The following is a 21,049-nucleotide window of genomic DNA, read 5'->3' as shown; positions in this document are numbered from 1 at the left end:
GTATAGGAAAATACAAATTAGAATACTGGAAGGGGATTGGCTGCTGCCAAGAGCCAATCAGAAGCAAGATGTCTCAACTCTTGTTTGTATATAAGACTGCACGTTTCCCATGTATCTCACAGTGTCTAATGAAGCCAAAATGTTAGTTGGCGAAACTGTAAAACGTATGTAGTTTTTTATATGTGAATATATTGTTTCGCTCAGCAAATAGTTTGTTTGTGTTTAAGTATATACAAAGCAAAGCTTCTACTTATGGAAAATATTACATGTAGATTGAATTGAATTTCACATTAAACTGTAGGTCTACATCTTATAGATCCTTAGTGATGAAAGGAATGCTAAAATTGAATCAAACCAACCAAATGTAGTCTCTAGTGAGGATTTTCCGCTCGACGATCAGGTTTGGTTACAGTACATTTGTTCACGTATCTCTCGTTAAAATAACGGAATAGAAGAGGTAGATCAAAATAAAGAAAAAATGACGATGTTGACAGTCAAGTAAATCAAGGTAAGGATTTACAATACAGGTTCACATAATTATAAAATTTATAGAAGATATGTAATATTAAATTGATAGAATACTGTAATAAGCAAGGAAATATGAGTATGTGCAATGGGGATCTTACCTTTGAGGTGCGTACTACGAAGAGGTGTCAACAATCGAATTCTCTATAAGGAAACTATAATGCACTGTATGTAAATATGTATGCGGTTTGCTAACTTTTTATGCGCAACCGTAGATGTATCCGAGAGGTTAGTACGCGTAGATTGGTTGAAGGTTATACGAGGGTTATCCGGAAAGTAGTACCCGTTTGTGCCGCATGAAGCGCTGACGACTCGGGGAGCCGCTGGGCAATGTCAGACAGCGTCAGTGGCTTGTCTTTCTGCTCTGTGCGAGGTTGCGTGACGCTAGCAGTGCCTGTGTTGTGTCTGTGCTCGTTTATAATGATTGAACAAATTGAGAATCCCGCCAGTTGTGAAGTGAGGGCCGTGATTAAATTTCTTAATGCACGAAACTTTCGACTTTGTGAAATTCATTGCCAATTAAAGGACGTCTATGGAGACAATGTGATGGACGAGTCATCTGTTCGGCGCTGGTGTCGCAACTTCAACATGGGGAGGGGGACTACACACGACGAGGAGCGTTCAGGGAGACCATCTGTCATTACAGACAAACTGCTGGGGTCAGTAGACGAATGCGTGAGGAACAATCGTCGCGTCACAATTGATGAGCTCTGTGAACATTTTCCTAATGTGTCTCGAACAATTGTTCATGAAATTTTCAAAGACCATCTGTATTATTCAAAAATCTGTGCAAGATGGGTCCCTGGCATGCTCACAGATGAGCACAAAACCAAGCGTATGGCTGCAACACTGACGTTTCTGGGACGTTATTCCGATGAAGGAGACTCTTTCCTAGGGAACGAAACATGGGTTTCTTATGCATCACCTGAGAGTAAGTGGCAGTCTATGGAGTGGCATCACGCTCATTCACCAATCAAACCAAAAAAATTCAAGACAGTTCCGTCCACCAGGAAACTCATTGCAATCATATTCTGGGATCGACGAGGTGACAGCTCTTTGATTTTATGGCCCGTGGAGACACAATTAATGCTAATGCGTATTGTGAAACATTAAAGAAATTACGGCGGGCAATACAAAATTGACGGCGAGGTCTGTTGTCTACAGGCGTCATTCTCCTTCATGACAGTGCCAGGCCCCATGCAGCTGCGAAAACACAACAACTTCTGCAGCAATTCAAGTGGGAAACCTTCAACCATCTACCGTATAGCCCGGACTTGGCCCCTTCCGGCCTTTTAACTGTTAATTGCTCAGCCTGTGTGTGGGCCACGAGGACAGAAAGAAACGGGATCTATTGTCCAGAAAAGTTGGCCTTCCGTTACCTGCGATCGACGCTGGTTGAATCGCGAAGTAAAGATGTTCATTTAGAAAAAAAAAAAAAAGAAATGGTGTTCTGGCTAACTCAAATTTTAATATCGAGTTGATTGTACATAATTTACATATGTAATAATAATTGCTTCTAGGCGATTGTCACATTGTGCACCATCATCCTCAGCTCTTAAGAAAAAAGTATTCTTTCAAATGTTCGATTCGAACGGTAAAATATTTTCGTTCTCCATCTTTATAAAAACAACACCAATCAAAGTAAAATAGACTACCGGTATCATTGCACTCCTAGTTCACTCATTGAATGTATTGATATGGAGCTGTCAAAATCTACGACAAAATCTTCCAAGTGCGTGCAATCCGTACACGTGATTTCCCTAAGGCTGTCCTCATCTTCAAAAAACAGCAAGTGGTACTACGAACTTATCTGTTTCTCTTTGAGTCTGTGACTGTCGGTCACTGACATACGTAGTTCATGCTCGATTGTTTCATTCTGAGAAATTCACTTATAGGAAAGAAACATTTGTTTCCGAAAAAAATATATACATATATTGTAGTAACTCATCCGAAATGTAACGCGAAAAAAGTAACGCAAACTAGGTACGTTACTTAAAATTTTGTAACGCGTTAACGTTACAGTTACTTTGGAATAAATGTAACGCGTTACTAGGAAAAGTTACTTTAAAAGTAACGCGTTACTTGCGTTACGTTACTTCCCAAGACTGTACGTATTTTGAAATTAATACAATCTATGTCTAGAAAGTCCAGCGAATAATGTCATAGTGCTCACGGTCGTAACTGTGCTCCACCACTGCATCCCATACCGGACAGATCAAGACCAGTGGCGGCTAATCTTAGTGTTGCAGCGTTGCGCAACGACCAATATATTTCAAGGAAGAATATTATTAGCCTTAGTAGTAAAGAACAATACTTCTATAACCGTAAAATCCATTAATCAGTTTTAAAAAGCGAAAAACAATCCGTCACGGAATCTCTAATTTATATTGTGCTACAACGAACATTCAACGACCAGATTTCTACAGCGCGGCAATTGGAGCGAATGTTAAGTCTCTTTTTCCTTATCTCAGAAATTAAAGGCTCTGGTCGTTGCAATGTTTCTGCAACAATGCGGCACGTTTCCAGTGAACAAGACGGTTTTTCGCGATAAATAATATTTCTGAATTTTATTTCATTACCGATTACAAATGGAATTTATTTTTATGCATTCATATTTTTAAATTACGGGACTATATTGAAGCAAGCCAATATATATAATGACAATTAAAAAAGTGATCACAGAATGACAAAATAAGAAAGAAAATATGTAATAGAGTAGAAAACAAATGAAAGTAAGCACGCATTTAGAAGTTAATTCTTAGCTTATATAGATAATGAAGGCTTCTTGTCCAGTAATTTGTGAACCAAATATTAGTAAGTCAATATAGAATCCCCCCTCTGTAGATAATATTTCAGTATATACATATTTGTTTTATAAAGTAAATGTATTTTCTACTCTTGATAACTTTCTACATAAAACTTTATGATGGGAAACGCCACATTGAATTTGGCACTAGTTAGCAATGCTCAGGGGGGCAGCCACGAGGGGGTCCATCGGGTCTGGACCTCCCAAAAATATCGAAACTGGACTAACATTGGTAGACTTTCTTAACGAACTATACTTGTTTAACAGAGTAAGATTCATGTAGGCTAAATATTTTGTTTTACGCCTTATCAAATACTCTTTCTTTTCTTATACAGATAATAATCGTTATATCATTTTTTTTAAATATAGGTGACAGTAATTAAGAATTACTCATAATCTTTTCGGGTACAGAATAAGACAGGTTAGGTTCTATATTACATAGACATATTGGACCCCATCAAGTACTTTGGACTCCTCCCAGTAAACATTTCTGGGTGTAGAACTTGCAATGCTGTTTGTTTCGACGTTCTTTGATTTTGGCTTCTGTTACATGCTGGCCCTACATTTGACGGGTTTCGAAGTTTGCTTTCCAGATCGTATGACATTGATAAGCGTTATTTTGCCTCATGTGGGAGTATATTGTGTTTATCGTGCATTGCTTACAACCGAGACGGTTGATTGGGAATATAGTTTTTCTTTTACGCACGTGTGTGGGTTGGTGTATATGTGATATTCGCAATTCTAACACCTCTTTTGTCTGAATCAGCCGTTTCAGTTTTTATTTATTAAATTTACTTGAGTTGTGTGTGCTCTAATTCTGTAAATAAAATACAAATTTTGAATGAATTCTACACCATGACTTCTGTAAATAACTTAGAAATAAAAAGCAATTTGGCCAGCTGTCCACGGAGGAAAACTTGCTTAGACAAAACAAGCAAAGGGCAGTTCAGAAGTGTTCCAAAAATCCTGTTTAAATTTACAGAACATCTTATGGCAGGATTGTTGTTTGCCTTAGATATATTTCTACAATTTGTTTTAAATTTTCCTAGATAAACTATGAATAAAGTGTGTTCAATTTATATTTTTTATAACACTAATCTCTGCCACAAGCAGTCTTCAGTCTATGCTGCAGAGGAGTTTGGATCACTCTCAGCGACTGGGTTTGCTAGAACGAATTGTTCGCAATAATCTAGAAAAAATATTTAGTGACTCTACAAAGTTTCTGAAATTAATATTAACTGTACCTATAACATCAGCAAGAAGAGAAAGGCGTTTTTTCACATCGAAAAAATTGACACTTTCAAGGAATTGAATGTTCCAAGAAAGGTTATCACCATTGGTTATACTTTCCATCGGAAGAGACGTGACAATGCGAATACCAGAGTTCAACCAGCATGTACTAGACAAATTTACTCTAATCAAAGAGAGAAGAACGGACTTATTCATTAAATAATGTGATTAATCGGATAAAGTATTCTGCATTATTTCTTCAATTTTTAAACAGAATTTTATTTAATTTCACATGTCACATAGCATTTGCATCTAAAGTTATGCTTATTAGTCAATGAGTCCAGTTTATATCTTCTGTCTCTGATCATTCGTACTTCAAAACCCAAAACCACAATCCATCGGCCGACACTGATCAAGACATATGTGAACAAGTTCACAAGCAGCAGTATTGTGAGTGTGCTCATCGTGTGTACACAGCACATTGTATAGAGACGGTGTAGTGCGCGCGGTCGAAATAAAAAAAATGAATACCAAAATGGAATGGCGAACTAATTTTCTGTCGTGTTTCAAACTTGTAAGCGGAAAAGACTAATGCCGACATTAATTTACGAAGAACGTGCTATATCATTAAAGTGATTTAAAAGTGTTGAAGAAGGAACAAATGCAACATCGCTTGATGCCTGTGGAGATTTCATCGATATGCTGAATCTTGTCCAAAATTTCCTGAAACCAAAATTTCATGAACAACGAGACCTCGTGTCTGCAGTAGGATTCCGAAGGCAAGCGTCAAAGTACGGAGTGATGGGGTCCAGGGACGCAGAAAACCAAGAATATGCTAAGTGTGAAATCTCGCATCAAGACAATGCTAGTAGTATTCTTCGAATGTGAGTGTCTCATCCATAAACAGTATCTCCCTGAGGGCACCACATTAAATACTGCTACGAACGTGGAAATAATGAAACATCTGCTGCAACGAATCAAGCTGGTATGCCCCTAATACGCTAAGCAATGCGACTGGACCTGTTTCACGACAATACCCGGACACGCATTACCTTTCTGATCCAGGAGTTCCTAGTCAACAAGGGAACTGTCACTCAATCACCCACCCTACTCCCCAAACTTGTTACCACGAACTTTTCTTGTTCCTCAAAATTGAAATTAGCCCTAAATGGCCAGAGATTGTCGGACACTTCGGACATTCAACGTAATGTTACAGAACTGCCAACTATCCAGCTGAAAGCCGTTCGTAAGGACGTACGCCAGAAGTTTCCAGGACTGGTACAGCCGTTCTCAGAAGTGCATGATTATCAATGAGATTCGATCGAAAGACAGTAACTGCAGTTTCAGGTAAGATAATAATCCAGTCAAAATATAGGCACATTCACCGGACTTTCTGAACAGGGGTTTTATTTTCTACACTTATATTTCGTTTCTTGGTTGGATTGGAATTTGGTATCTGCTTCAGCAGCGAGGATATAAGAGACGTAAGATACGAACCACATCAATTCCTGCCAGGAATCGAAACCGGATCTCAAGCGCCAGAACTTATATATTTAGTTTAAGTAAAGCGCTTCTAAGAAGAATTAATATACGTAGGTTGGATAAAAAATAGTGGCAACAGTGGTCTTACGTCAGAGGGCTGTGTCCCAGCATTATAAGATTTCAATTGGTGATAAAGAATTGTGAGGCGATGAAGTGAGGTAAGTGGCAATGACTTTACATTATTCAGTTAAAAGCAGCAGTGGCGTAAAATAGAGGCAGAAAGGGGTAGCGTTATAACAATGAATTTCTTTCTAATTTAATAAACTACTGTAAACCTGGACGAAGATTCGTATTTTTCAACAACTACTTTTGGTTCTCACCCTGAATTTTATCTTCGGGGTTACAGAAATTGGTAATACTTTACAACGCTGGTGTGGCTATTGTAGCATATGTGGAGATAACATATCGTTGTAGCATACGTATTATCGGTACCTTATTATGGAAAAGTGGTAACATGACATGCTGGCAATCAACAATGTACCAAGTTACTCCCTCCCACAAAGTAAGGAACCAAGAATACTCTTAGCACAGCGATATGGAATCTCCATTTATACATACATACATCATTATACTACTACTACTACTACTACTACTACTACTACTACTACTACTACTACTGCAACTACTACTACTATTACCACTATACTACATGTACTTATGTAGAGAACAGAACCCAACAACCTCTGTGGGGCTTCTAACCCATTCCTGCTGCTAATACTTCTACAAAAACAACACTATTTATACTAAAGCATCCTTACTCTACACTAAGTATTACAGTGCAATTCTGGTAGCGAAACCCATTCCTTTCTTTTGAGAAATCATCTTCCTTACCACAAGACTTACACAATTTCCCTAGTGCAAGCATTCCATGATTTTGTAATAATGTGAGAGTTCCACTTCCTTCTCTGTCAGGTGTCATTTCCACAAGTTTATACTCACTGATTTCGCACCCGTCACAAGCTGGAATACGCATGATAATCCCACCTGTCAGTTTCGATCTCAATTTACCACTCCTACTCGTCACACTAAATAGTTCTGGAATGTTCTTTCCTATTTAACACACTTCGGATTAATACATTGACAAGCGTGATCAGTGGCCACATACCTAGGTATACATACGACAAGGCCACTCCAAATACTGAATGCAACTACACTTTAAAAATTATTTTAATGAAATAAGCGTTGGGGGCGCGGTGGCTCAGTGCTAAAGCGTTCACCTCCGGTGCTTGGGGTCCCAGGTTCGATCCCAACTTGCGCCGTGTAAGCTTTGTTGTGGACAAACACCGTGCTCCTGTGTTTTCTCGGGTTCTCCCGTTTCCTCCCACTTTCTTCATTCCACCATTTCACTCATCTCCTATCACCACCGTCTCCTTTAGCCTAACCGGCATAACCGTGGCACGTAAAACAAAGATTTCATTTCATTTTAATGAAATAAGGATCTCATACTTCACAACACGTACTACCGTTTAGTATTAAAAAATCAACGAAAAATAATCAATGCTTTATAATTTTCTGCATGAAGCAACGAACTACTTACCAGTTTAAGTATTCCGCCACACTCGAGAAATACAACTTCAGCTACATTCGCGTGCACACACCCACTACAATGTAAAAAATCAACATGGCGTCGTCCATCCGTCAAATGTTATTAAGCGAGATCTTTTATAATTTTTAAATTAAATTTACTTTTGCAATCTTCATTACCAGTGATATTAAATCGACAACATATCTACATAAAAATAAAGCAGAAAATGTACTTCTACCTACATCAGGCACGTACTGTATCATCCCCTAAACTTCACGTATGTCAAGTGGGTTATTTTTGAATCGCCCGTTGTAAATACTTTGCAGAGGCATAAGAAGATAATTAATAAAAAGGATATAATTTTTAAAAAAATATTTCTAGTGATGTTCTTAAACTCAACTTGTATGGTATTGAATACGTACTGAATAACGCAATTCTCGTTTATTATCTTGTTTTTAAATATTTTAAACCAGCACCTGGTATCTATTAGTATAAAGCAGCTTACGAAAAATTTATGAATACCATTTAAGTAGGTAGATCATACCAAACTATAAAGTAATGTTGGCCACGAACGAACTAAATATTTAGTATTTTTGTCGAAAGAGAGAAATTCTAAAGTAAATTCTAGTTTTTCACATTTCTTGGTTTACCTGACTACTAATGTGAGCAATATACGTTAGAGAAGATATCTTTTCCTAGGTGATAAGGTTCGTTGAATCAACTTCTAAAGAAACAAATTTTCTTTTTTTTTTTCTTTAACACCTAAGAAAGGTATGTTTATGTCGCGGACATAAATCCATGTCGACAATCATTGTTTTTAAATGGTTTCAGTCACTTGTATCAAATAGTAGGAAAAAAATCAATAGTTACAGTACAGACTGCAACCAAGATGGAACAAACGTAAGTTATATTAAAGTGATATGCTTAAATACTTAAATTGTTATGAAAAGTACCTTGAGACTGACACTGAATTGTTTTACTTAAATGCACATGCAACTCTATCCATCACGACTCTGGAACTCACTAAAGAAATAATAAACACTTCTGACCAGAGGATATACACTTGTTTATTAAAAACTAAATTACAGTGTAACGGTTTCGACAACTTAACGTTGTCTTCATCAGACACTAACTCTGACTGATGTCTGATGAAGACAACGTGTCTGATGAAGATGTTGAATGCAGTAATGACGTTTGCATTCCACAGTCAGTGTTTACAGAGAGTAAATGTTCGCTGACTTGAGAATGTAAATCAAACGAAAGGATAAAAGTCTCCTGCATGAGTTGACAGTTAAAACAAGAATAAACATGATTGAGTATCATTAATATAGCAAGCAGCAAGAGCAAGGAGTACTTACGGACTTTTTGTCAAAGGTGCACTTTAATTTTCCTCGCCTTCTGCTGATAGCAGCATTCTTCATCAGTGCTGCTGTGGGTGTGACAAGACAGTGTCACAACTAGAGGGAAAAAACGAGCTTGAGAGCCTTGACTGGACTAACCATTCATCCTACTTTATTTTACTTCACAACAACAAATTTCCAGTTGATTTTATGAACAAAACACCTCCTAGAGTATGACGTCATTTCTTAATACTTTGACCCCTTTCTGCTCAAAAACACACAACGCGCTTCTTGTGTGTCATGTAGTACTAAAGGACTAACTATTCCCAAAATTTCAGATTTTTTTATCCAGTCACATTTGAGATGTTGGACAGCGAAATGTGCTAAATTGGCATAATTCCGCAACTTTACGACTTTTTCTCAGGCCTTTGGGAGCAGCTACAGATCTGTAAATTTTTCTGTATTAACTTATGACCCCGGACTAGATGCACACACAAATTCAGATCTCTACGCGAATTGTTTACTCTTCCCAAACATGTTTTCAATGTCCAAAAAAGATTCTATGCACGAAACACCTCCTAGAGTCATTTCATAATACTTTGGCCCTCTTCTGCTCAAAAACACAAAACGCGCTTTGTTGTGTGTTATAGTATACTAAAGGACGAACTATTCCCAAAATTTCAGATTTTTTATTCAGGCCCATCGGAGATATTGGATAGTGAAATATGCTAATTTGGCATAATTAACCAACTTTACGATTTTCTCAGACCTTTGGGAACAGCTACAGGTCTGTAAATTTTTGTGTATTAACTTATAACCCCGGACTACATGCACACACAAATTTAGACCTGTACATTAGTTGTTTCCTCTTCCCAAACATGTCTTCAATGTCCAAAAATGTTGCTACTGCAGACCCTGATTTCACCCCCTTCAAGTGGTTTTAGGAAAAAATGTTAAGAAATCAAAGTTTTAACTCTGCACGAGTTGGAGACGTCCAGCAATTTTCAGTTTGGTAGGACTGTAACGTTCCTCTTTGAGCGTTACATTTTCTCAAAGAGATTATTTGTGGGAATGTTTAATCAGCTCTTAGTTAATGTTATTTTCTTTTATATTTTCTCAATTCTCGACTCTCATGAAGGATTCAAGATAGTCGACAATTGGACCAGTGCATGTAGTCAGAATATGCTACTTTTCTTTGTATGTCTATGTCTTGCGCTGAGCGGTTTCTGAAGATAGCGCTGACTGTTTGAAATAATGTGAAATTTCGCGTTTCGTTTAAACATAGGGATTAATTATAGACATACATATATAAACGTTTACTTATATAATTTTTATTTTCATTTAGTCATATATTTTTTATTATTAAAGTTGTTGTTTCGATACTACGCTCTGATGCGTAGTAAGGAGCGACCAATCAGGAGCGAGCGGGCTGCGGAAGCGTGCTCCCCTTTGTCTCAGCTCTTTGTACTGAAATATGGCGGAAGTTGAGAGGGAGGCTTAGTTTGTTCATGTCTTTGGACACGAAATTACTGTGAATCGTGTAGGAAGTGATCGTCCTTTATCACAAATGTCTTTCTAAGAGCTGCCGTGGTCGAACAGCATGTTGGATTAGTGTACGTGCAGTGAATTATAAGAAAAATTCACCCATAAACACTCGACTTGTGCGTGTCCAGAATATTGCTGGGATTGGTGTGACACTCGCTAATCACTGCTGTGATGAAAGCGGAAGTTCGATAGTCCTTCTCTGAATTTGCCTCTGAGACCAAATTCGATTGGTGTATGGCCTTTTCCTCTTGACGTTGCGAATCTCCGTCCTCCGTCTTTTCCTTAATATGGGACTCCGTCCTCTGTTACTCATCGTCTGATTCCACCTGCTTCTGTGGGACTTAAATGTTCCTGACTGCGGTCGTTGTTGTGAACGTGAGCGTTGCAGCAGCTTTGCAGTGAAAATCTTGTCTACCTGGTGAAAGTATTGGTGAAACGTACTTGCTTGCTATTAATCAAGAGGAGGTTACCGTTTGATCAACCTGCGCCGAGGTTAAGATTACGATTGCTATATGGTGAGATGCTGAAGAAGTCATCGGAACCGGTCGCCACCCTAGGATGCTGTCCCGAATGGAGCCCTTTGCGCTGGCCCGTGGGGCCCATGTTGTCTACTTGTAGAGCGGGAAAAAGGTTGGGTGAGCTTTGGTCACCGTTCCAGGTAACTATGTCTCATTATTCTCTATTCCATCCTGCGAAAGAAGTAATGTCGTCCAGGAAGTTGCGAAGGAATTTGTCCACCGTTCATATAATTCGTCCAAGTTGTCTCTGTTTATAATATTTAAATGTCATATTATTACCATCGTGTGTTTACTTTGTCTCACATCGTTTTATAAAATAAAAACAATATACATACATTTACTAATCATTGGTTCCTCAGTGTATTTACATATTATATGCGCATCAATTCTACAATGTCTATAATATCGTCTAAAGTAAATCTTGTCCGTAACATGTCCGAGTAAACGAAAGTGAGTCTCTATCCAGTAAGTCGAATCATACGCCAGCGGGGTAGTCTGATATCAACACCGTTTCTCTCTTGCTTTGAATGGAATCATTTCCCCGAGTTGTGTAGATGTACAATGTATCACTCGCTACCATGTAGCTCATGTTCGTTCACTAGCGGGCATTCCGTATTGTCTATTTTCTCCAGTACTCCGTTTGATAAAGTAAAGATTGATTAGCGATGGCTAGCTCATGTGTGTCCAGTAGCGGGCATTCCGTATTGTCTATTATAATATATATATAGTTTACAATCCAAGTATTAAGTCGCCACGCAGAAAATCTATGTAAATCCTCGAGTTGTCTTCATGTTATATCTTGAGCTATAATGCCGTTCACTAGTTCAGTGAGGCGCGTTTAAGGCGGTGGGTATACGATAACACTCGCACTTTGATGTGATGGTGTCAGGGGTAGAGTCTAATTTACTGGCTGGTCTTGTACTTCCTATAATGTTTCTGCAGTATGTATTGTTATTACCGCCGCTGTTAATGATAAATTATGTCGAGGGAAATGCCCTCTTAACAGCTGGTTGCAGAAGTAGTGGAAACGTTATGTGTTTAGGGAGGAAGGTTAGTCGACACAGCCACATGCTTACTCCCTCTGCTGTGAGATGTTTTGTGAATAGTAATGTAATTTGGTAATTTTCTCTTTGTGAAGTAGCCTACCGAAGATTATGTCCTAACATTTAGTCAAGGAATGTAAATAACTCTTTTACTGTTATTGAGGATACTGTTTAAATATTGTTGTTACTCATCTTGAGTTGTGCTGGTGCTAGAAGTTTTCTGGAATCTTTAAAGACTGAATACATATGATTTTTTTTTCTGACAATTGAGTTTAGCTGTCCATGATCACTAATGTTAACGATAATTCCAATATTATACGTTATTACAAGAGAGTTAAATAAACAGAGTTGCAAGGTATGTGGTGTTGTTCTGAAATGATTTTTTTTCTTTTCCCATCTTTTCTTCCTCAGTGTCGACGATGCCATTAGTGTGCAAGAGTCTGGAGTTAAATAGCGTTGTGCTTACTGGTCTATAATTATAGCGTAAGAAAGGAATAATATCGGCGACCCAGTTTTTTTTCTTTCCTTTCCCTTAATGTCAGCTACGGATACAATTTGGAGTAATTACGTTTCAAGTTGGCTACCCGGCCATAGAATAGAACTAGCGTAAATAGCGCTTTTCAATCCTAACCAGCTGTTTTTAGTTGGTCACAAAATTGATATCATGGGAGTCAACGTGGAACAAAACGAGCCCTGCGGGGCTTCTAAACCATTCCTACCAGTACCACTACTTATCTGTACAAAAGTAAATAAAAACTTTTTTGAGTATTATTTTCATTTTATTTTAATTTAAAAAAATGTGTTACGAAAATTTTAAAAAATCTCTTTGGGCCGGGTTTGAACTCACGCCAAAAAGCGTTATTCATTGCTAGCACGTAGCGTTAGCATGCCCGACCACGAGGGTCAACAGCAGCAATTGTTTTATTTCTGCTATTTGAACACTCAGTCGCAAGAAATGGATAACGCCAACCAATCAGAACTATGTATTTCGTTCCAACTTCCTGGACCATTATTCTCTCGAACTAGTCCTCCCGTGTCCACGTTTAGCACCACCGGACAGTGGTTTTCGTTTGTTTTCTTTGATGCAATACTGGATAGAACATGTTTTATTTAAGAAAAATTGTATCAAATGTTGTAACCAACGCAAAAAGTTGCATGCAACTTGGTATCCTCCACGTCCAAACTCCACTTTGCTGAAACATTTGATGGGATACAAGGGTCACTACGAAGGTTTTGAGATGTGAAATAACTTACATATTTAAAATCAATTTAACACTTACATTTTCTAAAAGTATTCACCATTACACTGTACACACTTTTACATCCTCGAAAACCACTTTTGGAAGCAGTGTTGCCATTCTTTTTCTTCAAATGTTGAAAGTTCATTCTAGTAAGCCACTACAGCTTCTTCAGGGCTGCAAAATCTCTTCCCACGCATGCGATCTTTGATCCTGGGGAACAGAAAAAATCAAAGGGGTCCAGGTCAGCGCTATACGGCAGATGAGTCATAAGTTTGATCTCCGTAGATTCTAAAAACTGAATTGTGATGTTGACCGTGTCTGCGGACGCGTTGTCATGATGAAGCAGGATTCTACGCAATCCAGTTCTTGGACGCCGTTCCCGAAGCTTCTGGAACACTTTTGTTAGGCAAACAGTGGTGTACCACTGAGCAGTAACAGTCCTTTGTTCTTTAAGTGAAACAGTTGCAACATGGGCAGATTTGGAGAAGAAAGTTGCGACCATCTTCTTCCCCACACTTCGCGGTCGCTTCACTTTCATAAGTGGATTTTCGTCTGGAAAGATCGAAACTGTAGACTGACGTTTATTTTCAGGGTCAAATTGATAGATCTAAGTCTCATCATCAGTAACAATGTCAGAGACTCGTCGAGAATTGCATCCATCAAATCTTGCAAGCATTTCTTCACACCATTCCACACGCATGCGCTTCTGCTGTTCAGTCAAAGTGTGAGGCACCCAACGAGATGAAACCTTCCTGAGCCGAAGATGATCATGAAGAATTTTTGTTCCTGCTGGCGATCCAATGTTCATTGTAGATTCAATGTCCTTGAAAGTTGTTCGAGGATTTTCTCGAATCATTTGTTCCACAGCGGCAATGTTTTCATCTGACACAGCTGTTGCCGGACGCCCAGCTCTCTCTTCATCTTTAAGCGATGTCCGGCTTCTTCTGAATTCACCAAACCAACGAAAAATTTTAGCACGGGAAGAAGCAAGGTTCCCAAATGCCCCCTGCAAACGGTCAAGGCTCTGTGTCTCGTTCAAACCACTTTTGAAATCCTAAACGATCATTGCCCGAAAATGTTCGTTTCGAGCTCTATTCTAGACAGCCGAATACTGCTCACATCAACTAACAAGTGAAGGTGATACGGCCACGCCGATAAGCGAGGCGAGTTGAAACTTGCTTCGCTTCTTCGTTCTGGATACCACTACCGACCGCAATTGTTGGAATTCAAATACTGTGCCACAACAATGCGTATCTCAAAACTTTAGTAGTGACCCTCGTATAAATGACTTTACTTACTTCTGGAAATTGGGTTTCAACCATTATAGCAAAAGCTTAATATATGGAATTATATTTATTCAATAGATTACTTAGATCGTTACTGTAGTTTTCCACAAACATTACAGTGAAATTTGACAAATATACTAGAGAAACATTGTTGTTAAAATATTATTCATATTACAAATAGGGTGCTGCTGGAAATAATTAATTCAAAATTCATTTTAAAATGACTACTTATCAATCATTCTTTAATAACCTTACTGTTTATCTTAAGAATCATTATAATTGAATCATCACGTAAGTCATCATCAATCAGCAACAAATATTTCAATCGTACTTTGTCGATCTGAACCCATATCATGACTCGTTTTAACTTTACCATGACGTAAGCAATAATATTTGCCGGTCATTCTCTTAATGTTGATGAATGGTTCAGTGCAAACAATGCATGCGATTGAATTTTCTAGAAATCTTGTATAGCTCCTGGTTATAAAGAATAATACCAATCTGGCATACAATATTTGTATTTCCTTTACAAATGGCATACAAAATTTGTTTCATATTAGAATCTGCTATGGCAGTATACAACAACTTTTTGCTCTTAATCAGGAACATGATTTTCCCCTGCGAGCTTATCTGCGACGATTTATCTGCATATAGTAAGAGGTGTATTAAAATAATAAAGAAAAAATAAAAGCAGGAAAAAGGAAGGTCGACAATATTTTAGGCGGAGTTGGCAACTCTGATGAAGTTGAAGATACACAAGAGCATGTTCCAGTATTCTGTGCTTGTATCAGCAATAGAATCATCCAAATGTACTTGCGTACGTGCGAGTAACAGTAAGATGGAATGGCTGCTGCAATATAAAATCCCGCCAAATAAAGTGAGATCTGTCATACGATTTTTGAACGCCAACGGACAGAATGCAGCTAACATACTTCAGGAATTGTGTGTCATTTACGAGCCAACAGTAATGAGTAAAAGGAAAATCAGGCAATGGTGTAGAGAGTTTTGAAAAGGGCATTCAAATGTTCACAGCGATGAGCGTAGCAGAAGACCTAGCATTTAGACGGACGATCTAATAAAACCGTTAACGAGAAAATGCAATCCAATCGCCGATTCACAATAATTGAACTTCTCAAAGAGTTTCCAGAAGTGCAAGCGAAAACAGTGAATTCATTTCTGACAAGATTGGGGTATCACAAACTATGTGTAAGATGGTCCCAGAAATGCTGACATATGCTCACAAAGAGCACAGAATGACAGCTGGCCGGGGGGAGAGGATGGGGATGACCTCTTCTCTCACATTGTGACAGGGGATGAAAGCTTTACATTGTTCTCCACTGGGCAACCAAGGCAGTAGTCAATGCAAAGGCGTCACTCCGGTTTTTCTAAAGTGAAGAAATTCTAATAAACACCATCAATTCACAAAATCATGGCAAGCGTGGTTTTGGGACCAAAAGGATATGATTCTTACTTAATTCTTGGAACCGTGACAAACAATTACAGCAGATGTGTATTGCCAAACACTGAATAATTTGCGACTATGCCACAATCGGAATGCTACGCAATGAAATTATGATCCATGACAACACCCGTCCACACACAGCTGCTCGTATTGTTGACACAATTCAAAAAAATTTCGATGGAAACTATTCAACATCCGCCTTACAGCACCGATCTTGTCCCGAGTGACTTCTTCATTTTCCTTCACCTGGAAAAGGGTCTTGTATCAAAGCATTTCAAAGACAGTGAAGTACTCAAGACACCAAATCTGGATTGGCTGCACCATATTTTTTACATAGAGGGTATACGCTACCAGAAATGCCTGGAGGTTCAGTCTACTTCGAAAAATAGCCAAGGTATGTAGTTGTATATTAACCACATCATCTTTTTACTCCTATCATTTCCATATTTTTTTAAAAAAAAATATATATCGCCTCTATTTTTTGACATGCACCTCATATTTTACATTAATACTTATAAAATCAGAATCCATACAGGTTTTACATTTCACAACATAACTGTTACCTATATTGACATAGATATATATGTAAAAAAAACATGAGCTGTTAACAATAAACTACAGACATGAGGTCCTTACTACCAATCAAAGCTAGTGACGCTTTTAATATTAAGAAATCACACTTATACAACTACAATAATACATGTTATAACTCGATTAGCAAAAATATTGTCAAATGGAATCAGGTACGCTAGTCATTCTTATTAAACTATGCCTTCAACAAACTGATACAAAACAAGTCTACAATTTATCCATATAGATAATCATAGTTTGTCAGGAATTGTTTACAGTAACAATACAGTTTAACTATGTAATCTCTTACACATATACTCTGGTTACCGTACCGATTAAGTCTGCTAACAAATTTTGGTGCTTCAAAAGAATTATTACTTTGATTGTATGTAAATGTACTTTCAAATAATCCTCTTCCGGGCGATGTTACTACAGTGACAACGTATTGAATATCGTCTTTGTTTCTTGTTTTGCCAGAGAATTCTGACGGAATGCGAATAATAGCATTCCTAAGTTCATCAAGATACAACTTCGCACACTGCTTATAATGTTTCAACATACCATTAATATGACTTACAAGGAATTTAGCAGCACTCAGGATTTTCGGTTTAGCTTCCAAAAGCTTTATGGAGTCTGGTTGACACATACACCAATGATCTTCTATACCAGCATCATAGCACGATCGATTGTTTTGTATTGGAAGAAATAAAGAAATTCCTCGTGATTGGTTCAATACGTTTTGAGATCTCTCTAACAAGGAACTACTTTCAATTCTGCGTACATCTAAGATATCTTTCAAAGTCTCATGGAGGTCAAAAGGACTTGTTAATTTACGAGAGTTTTGCTGTAAATTAGAAATAGCGTCTGGATACAAACTACGAAACCATTTTGGAAATACGAAAAATAAATAAGGTAAACGTTCTTCTACATAACCAATGTATGTTTCTCTGAAGGTAGAGTACATTCGTAGTCCATGATCACTCATGAATATTAAAATTGTCTCATTTAAAACTCCGGAATTTGACAAACTTTTTAGCAGATATTCGTAATCTCCATCTCCCCATTTTATTTCATTAAGACTGTCGTGAGCTAAACTAACGTACCAAAACAATGCAAAATATAGTTTAGAACTTAAAGATAAAACTAATTTTCTGATATAGTCGTTAATAAGATTCATTGATTTCCGAGGACCAACACAAAAATGTGAGTTATGTTCACCTTCTGTTAGTGCTAATATCATGTACGTTTTAGGATAGTAATCAGTCGGTTGTTTCAAGAAACCCATTTTACCAAAGCTAAACATTCCAAAGCGACTTTCTTCGTCAAAAACTGTTCTGTATCCTTCCTTGCTGAAATTCTTAAATAACCACGGACAATCATCAAATATTGTATAAGTGGTTGGCCAGCACGTTTTCCGCAATTCATTTACTGTCATTCCAGTTAGAACAGCAACCATATTAGGAAATGTATTATCACCAACTTTATTAAATCCAAACATTTCAATAGCTTGCAATTTGTTTTTCAAAACAGAAAGCGTTCTAGGCATTTGTCGATACAAGTTCAACCGTGACAGTGAATCTGTTCCAAGGATTAGCACACTAATTTTTGGTCTTTTTTGATTAGATTTTTCAGAGTTAGATGTCAAGTTTTCACACCTTTCTTCCACTTCACGTTTCAAAGGAACAAAAGCATGATAATCTCGATATTTGATTGTTCCATATACTGAACAGTTTATTTTAACGAACTCCTCGTTGATTCGTACTGGTTCAGAAAAGTATCTGCAACTATTGCTGTATCTGAAACAGAAAAATTCTACTTGAAATGTGTACTCTTAGGAACTACAATTATTACAAGATAAACTATGATAGAATATGTTTAAATGCAGTAATTTCATCTATAGCAGTAAAGAATGTGATCTTAAGAATTTAGTCTACATCAAGCCAAACTCAGCGTACATTTCGTTATATCTATGAGAACTCAAACAAGAAGGTCTGAGTCAGTGGTGTTAACTTGATGTCAATCATTGTGTCGACATGAGTCGCCAGTGTTCAATACTTTACGTTTTCGTCTGCAAATAAACCTGTAAATCTTCTCCCCTTTCTTCGTCAACTTTTTTTATAACTCGCTATAATATTAGTAAAGATTTTCCATTGCTTTGCTATGTCCGTCCGTCAATCAAAGTGTCCGTCAGTTGGTCGAAAGGTACCAGAGCAAAAACGGTAAAAGATGTCGAGATAGAGAAAAGGCTTTTCCTACAGTATGCGGCGAAACAAACAGTGTTCAAATCATATCTAGACATTTAGTTATTTATTTATTTATTTGTTGTACAACATAATGAAACACAAGAAATGTCAAATGGATGTCAACTGAATGTTACTCAACACCTATTGTAAATTTAAGAGGAATCGCACCTGTACATGATGTGTTCAGAATATTGACCATTACATCGCATGCATTATTCATAGCGGTCCTGTAGATCGATGAACATGTGAGTAAATATGGTTTCTGGTACGACAAAACAAATAACCGAATCTTCCCTCTTAACTCTGACATAGCGATAGGCAGTTATCTGTTTGGCAAATGACTTCCTTCAGCATATCCTATATGTTGGAATCTGGAGCCGTGAAGTCCCGGGAATCGGAAGAATATGGAAAATTCGTCCTACGGAAAATCAAGTAATGTCCAAACTTTCGTGGGCAGAAGAGCAAGTGACTCACTTGTCATGTGGGCACTAGCTTCGTCTTGCTTTATTCATTAACTTGCGCAAAGTCGAATACTTGCGCAAATCATCCAAGAATGGGTCAATAATCAATTGTCGATTGGTGTAGCGATCAAGGGACACACGGCTTTCAGCACGGAACCATAAATTGCTGACGAAATCTTCATCTTCATATCTCAAAACTCCAGAGCAATACAGTAGACACGTGCGCTCGTCTTCTGCAGTGAGATGCTACTCCACACCATATGAGTTGAAATAGTACATGGCAATAAACACCTTCTCCTTTGTTGTGAGTAACATTATCTTCCCGCCAACTGCACAGTGCTCACAGTTCATACCACATTGCACCTGAGTGCAATTCGTACGTGAATTTCTGTACTGTTTGTTTTGCCGCATACTACATAATCTATTCAGAGTCCCAAAAATAGATTCAAACTTCTCTATTAACATTTTAATCAGACTTGAAAATAGAAATCAAACTTCCCAGTTTCAACTTTGATAGCCACAGAACTAAACCAGTAATAAATATCGGCAAGTGTTTTCTGAAATCGATTTACCGACTCAGGAAAACATATCATGTGCCTTCGTAACACTCTAACAAAACCGGAACCGTTTAATCTTTACTTGTTTCCTGTTTCAATATTAATTTTTAATAGAACAAAATGGTCAGAGGTATCTAGGAGTGTTTTTTTTTTTAAATTCAATCAGCTCCCCAAGAATAGGTTCAATTTCCCTTCAATAACCATCTATTGAAACCATAAGTAATACAGTCAACCGATTCCGGCCTCAGCGTTTGTCGCCATAGAACATACACTATAATACATAACGACAAGCGTTTCTTGGAATTGATTCAACGTCTAACGACAGGATACTATATTCACCCGTGTCGTTCTACTAGAACTGGAAGTGGTACAAACAGGTTTATTCACAGTTCCATTGCCAAGGGCCCCAGAAGGTTGACGTTCACCAATAGGTGTAATATGAAGCACTCCTTAAGCTCTATCTGGAGGTACTGTTATTTTGGCTCTAAAGCCTCAGGAGGTTGGTCAAAAAGGGCAGCAAAAGTAAGAGAGTCATTGGTGATTTAGAGCAACTGAAAGGTTTTAGGGATGAAGTCAATATAGGAATAAGATCAGTATGCAACGGCATTAAGCATATGTGGGAAACATCCATAGAGGACAGCGCTAAGCTGTAATATCGGTTAGGGTCGAAGATTTGTTCAAAACTAGATATAAACAAAGTTAGACGAAAGAAAAAGTATGTTTAATATAGACCCTTGCGTCAAGACTTCACTGAGGAACTAGTGTGTGCCCTATCCAAATATCCACGTTTCAGAATCCTTGACTACTTCCTCAACAATTTTTGTATAGGTAGTTGGTGAATACTTCAAATTATATGTTCATAGCTAAACTTCCTCTATGAAAATTGTTGCGTCAGTACTGCAGGATTTTGGAATATGGATTTTTGGATAGGACAAATACTGAAATCTTGGCCCGACTACGGTAGGTCATATAGTTTTGAAGCTATGAACCATTTTTTTGTTTTCAACAGCCTATAACTCCGAAAAGAAGAATTTGTGCACCCAGGTTAGTCTATAATTCTTCTTATGTTGGTGTCAGGAATCACCGACCAAACTTTGTCGGTGTTGTTTTGAAACACTCAGTAAACACCATGTCCACCAAGTCCTACTATCGTTA

General features: G+C 37.8%; 2 protein-coding genes across 4 annotated transcripts in view; both read right to left on the bottom strand.

Annotated features, from left to right (window-relative positions):
- LOC145674829 (uncharacterized) overlaps positions 1-8,381 on the bottom strand; it is a 34,665-nt gene extending 26,284 nt beyond the window's left edge. The window contains exon 1 of one of the 2 annotated variants that reach the window (XM_081745052.1): positions 8,279-8,381. The gene's annotated coding sequence lies outside the window, so the exon portion shown is untranslated. Of the gene's footprint in view, positions 1-8,172 lie in introns of both variants that reach the window. The other variant, XM_081745053.1, reaches the window with a different exon arrangement.
- A 6,272-nt stretch (positions 8,382-14,653) lies between these two features.
- LOC145674827 (uncharacterized) overlaps positions 14,654-21,049 on the bottom strand; it is a 36,237-nt gene continuing 29,841 nt past the window's right edge. For both annotated transcript variants that reach the window (XM_081745049.1, XM_081745050.1), the window contains exon 4: positions 14,654-18,429. In XM_081745049.1, coding sequence (XP_081601175.1) covers positions 16,869-18,429 — 1,561 coding nt within the window. In that variant the 3' untranslated portion in view covers positions 14,654-16,868. The remainder of the gene's footprint in view (positions 18,430-21,049) is intronic.

The sequence above is a fragment of the Thermobia domestica genome, chromosome 18 (assembly GCF_964235325.1).
Source record: "Thermobia domestica chromosome 18, izTheDome1.hap1.1, whole genome shotgun sequence".
Classification (NCBI taxonomy): domain Eukaryota; kingdom Metazoa; phylum Arthropoda; class Insecta; order Zygentoma; family Lepismatidae; genus Thermobia; species Thermobia domestica.
The sequence above is the reverse complement of the archived record's forward strand: the minus strand, read 5'-3'. Positions and strand labels throughout refer to the sequence as shown.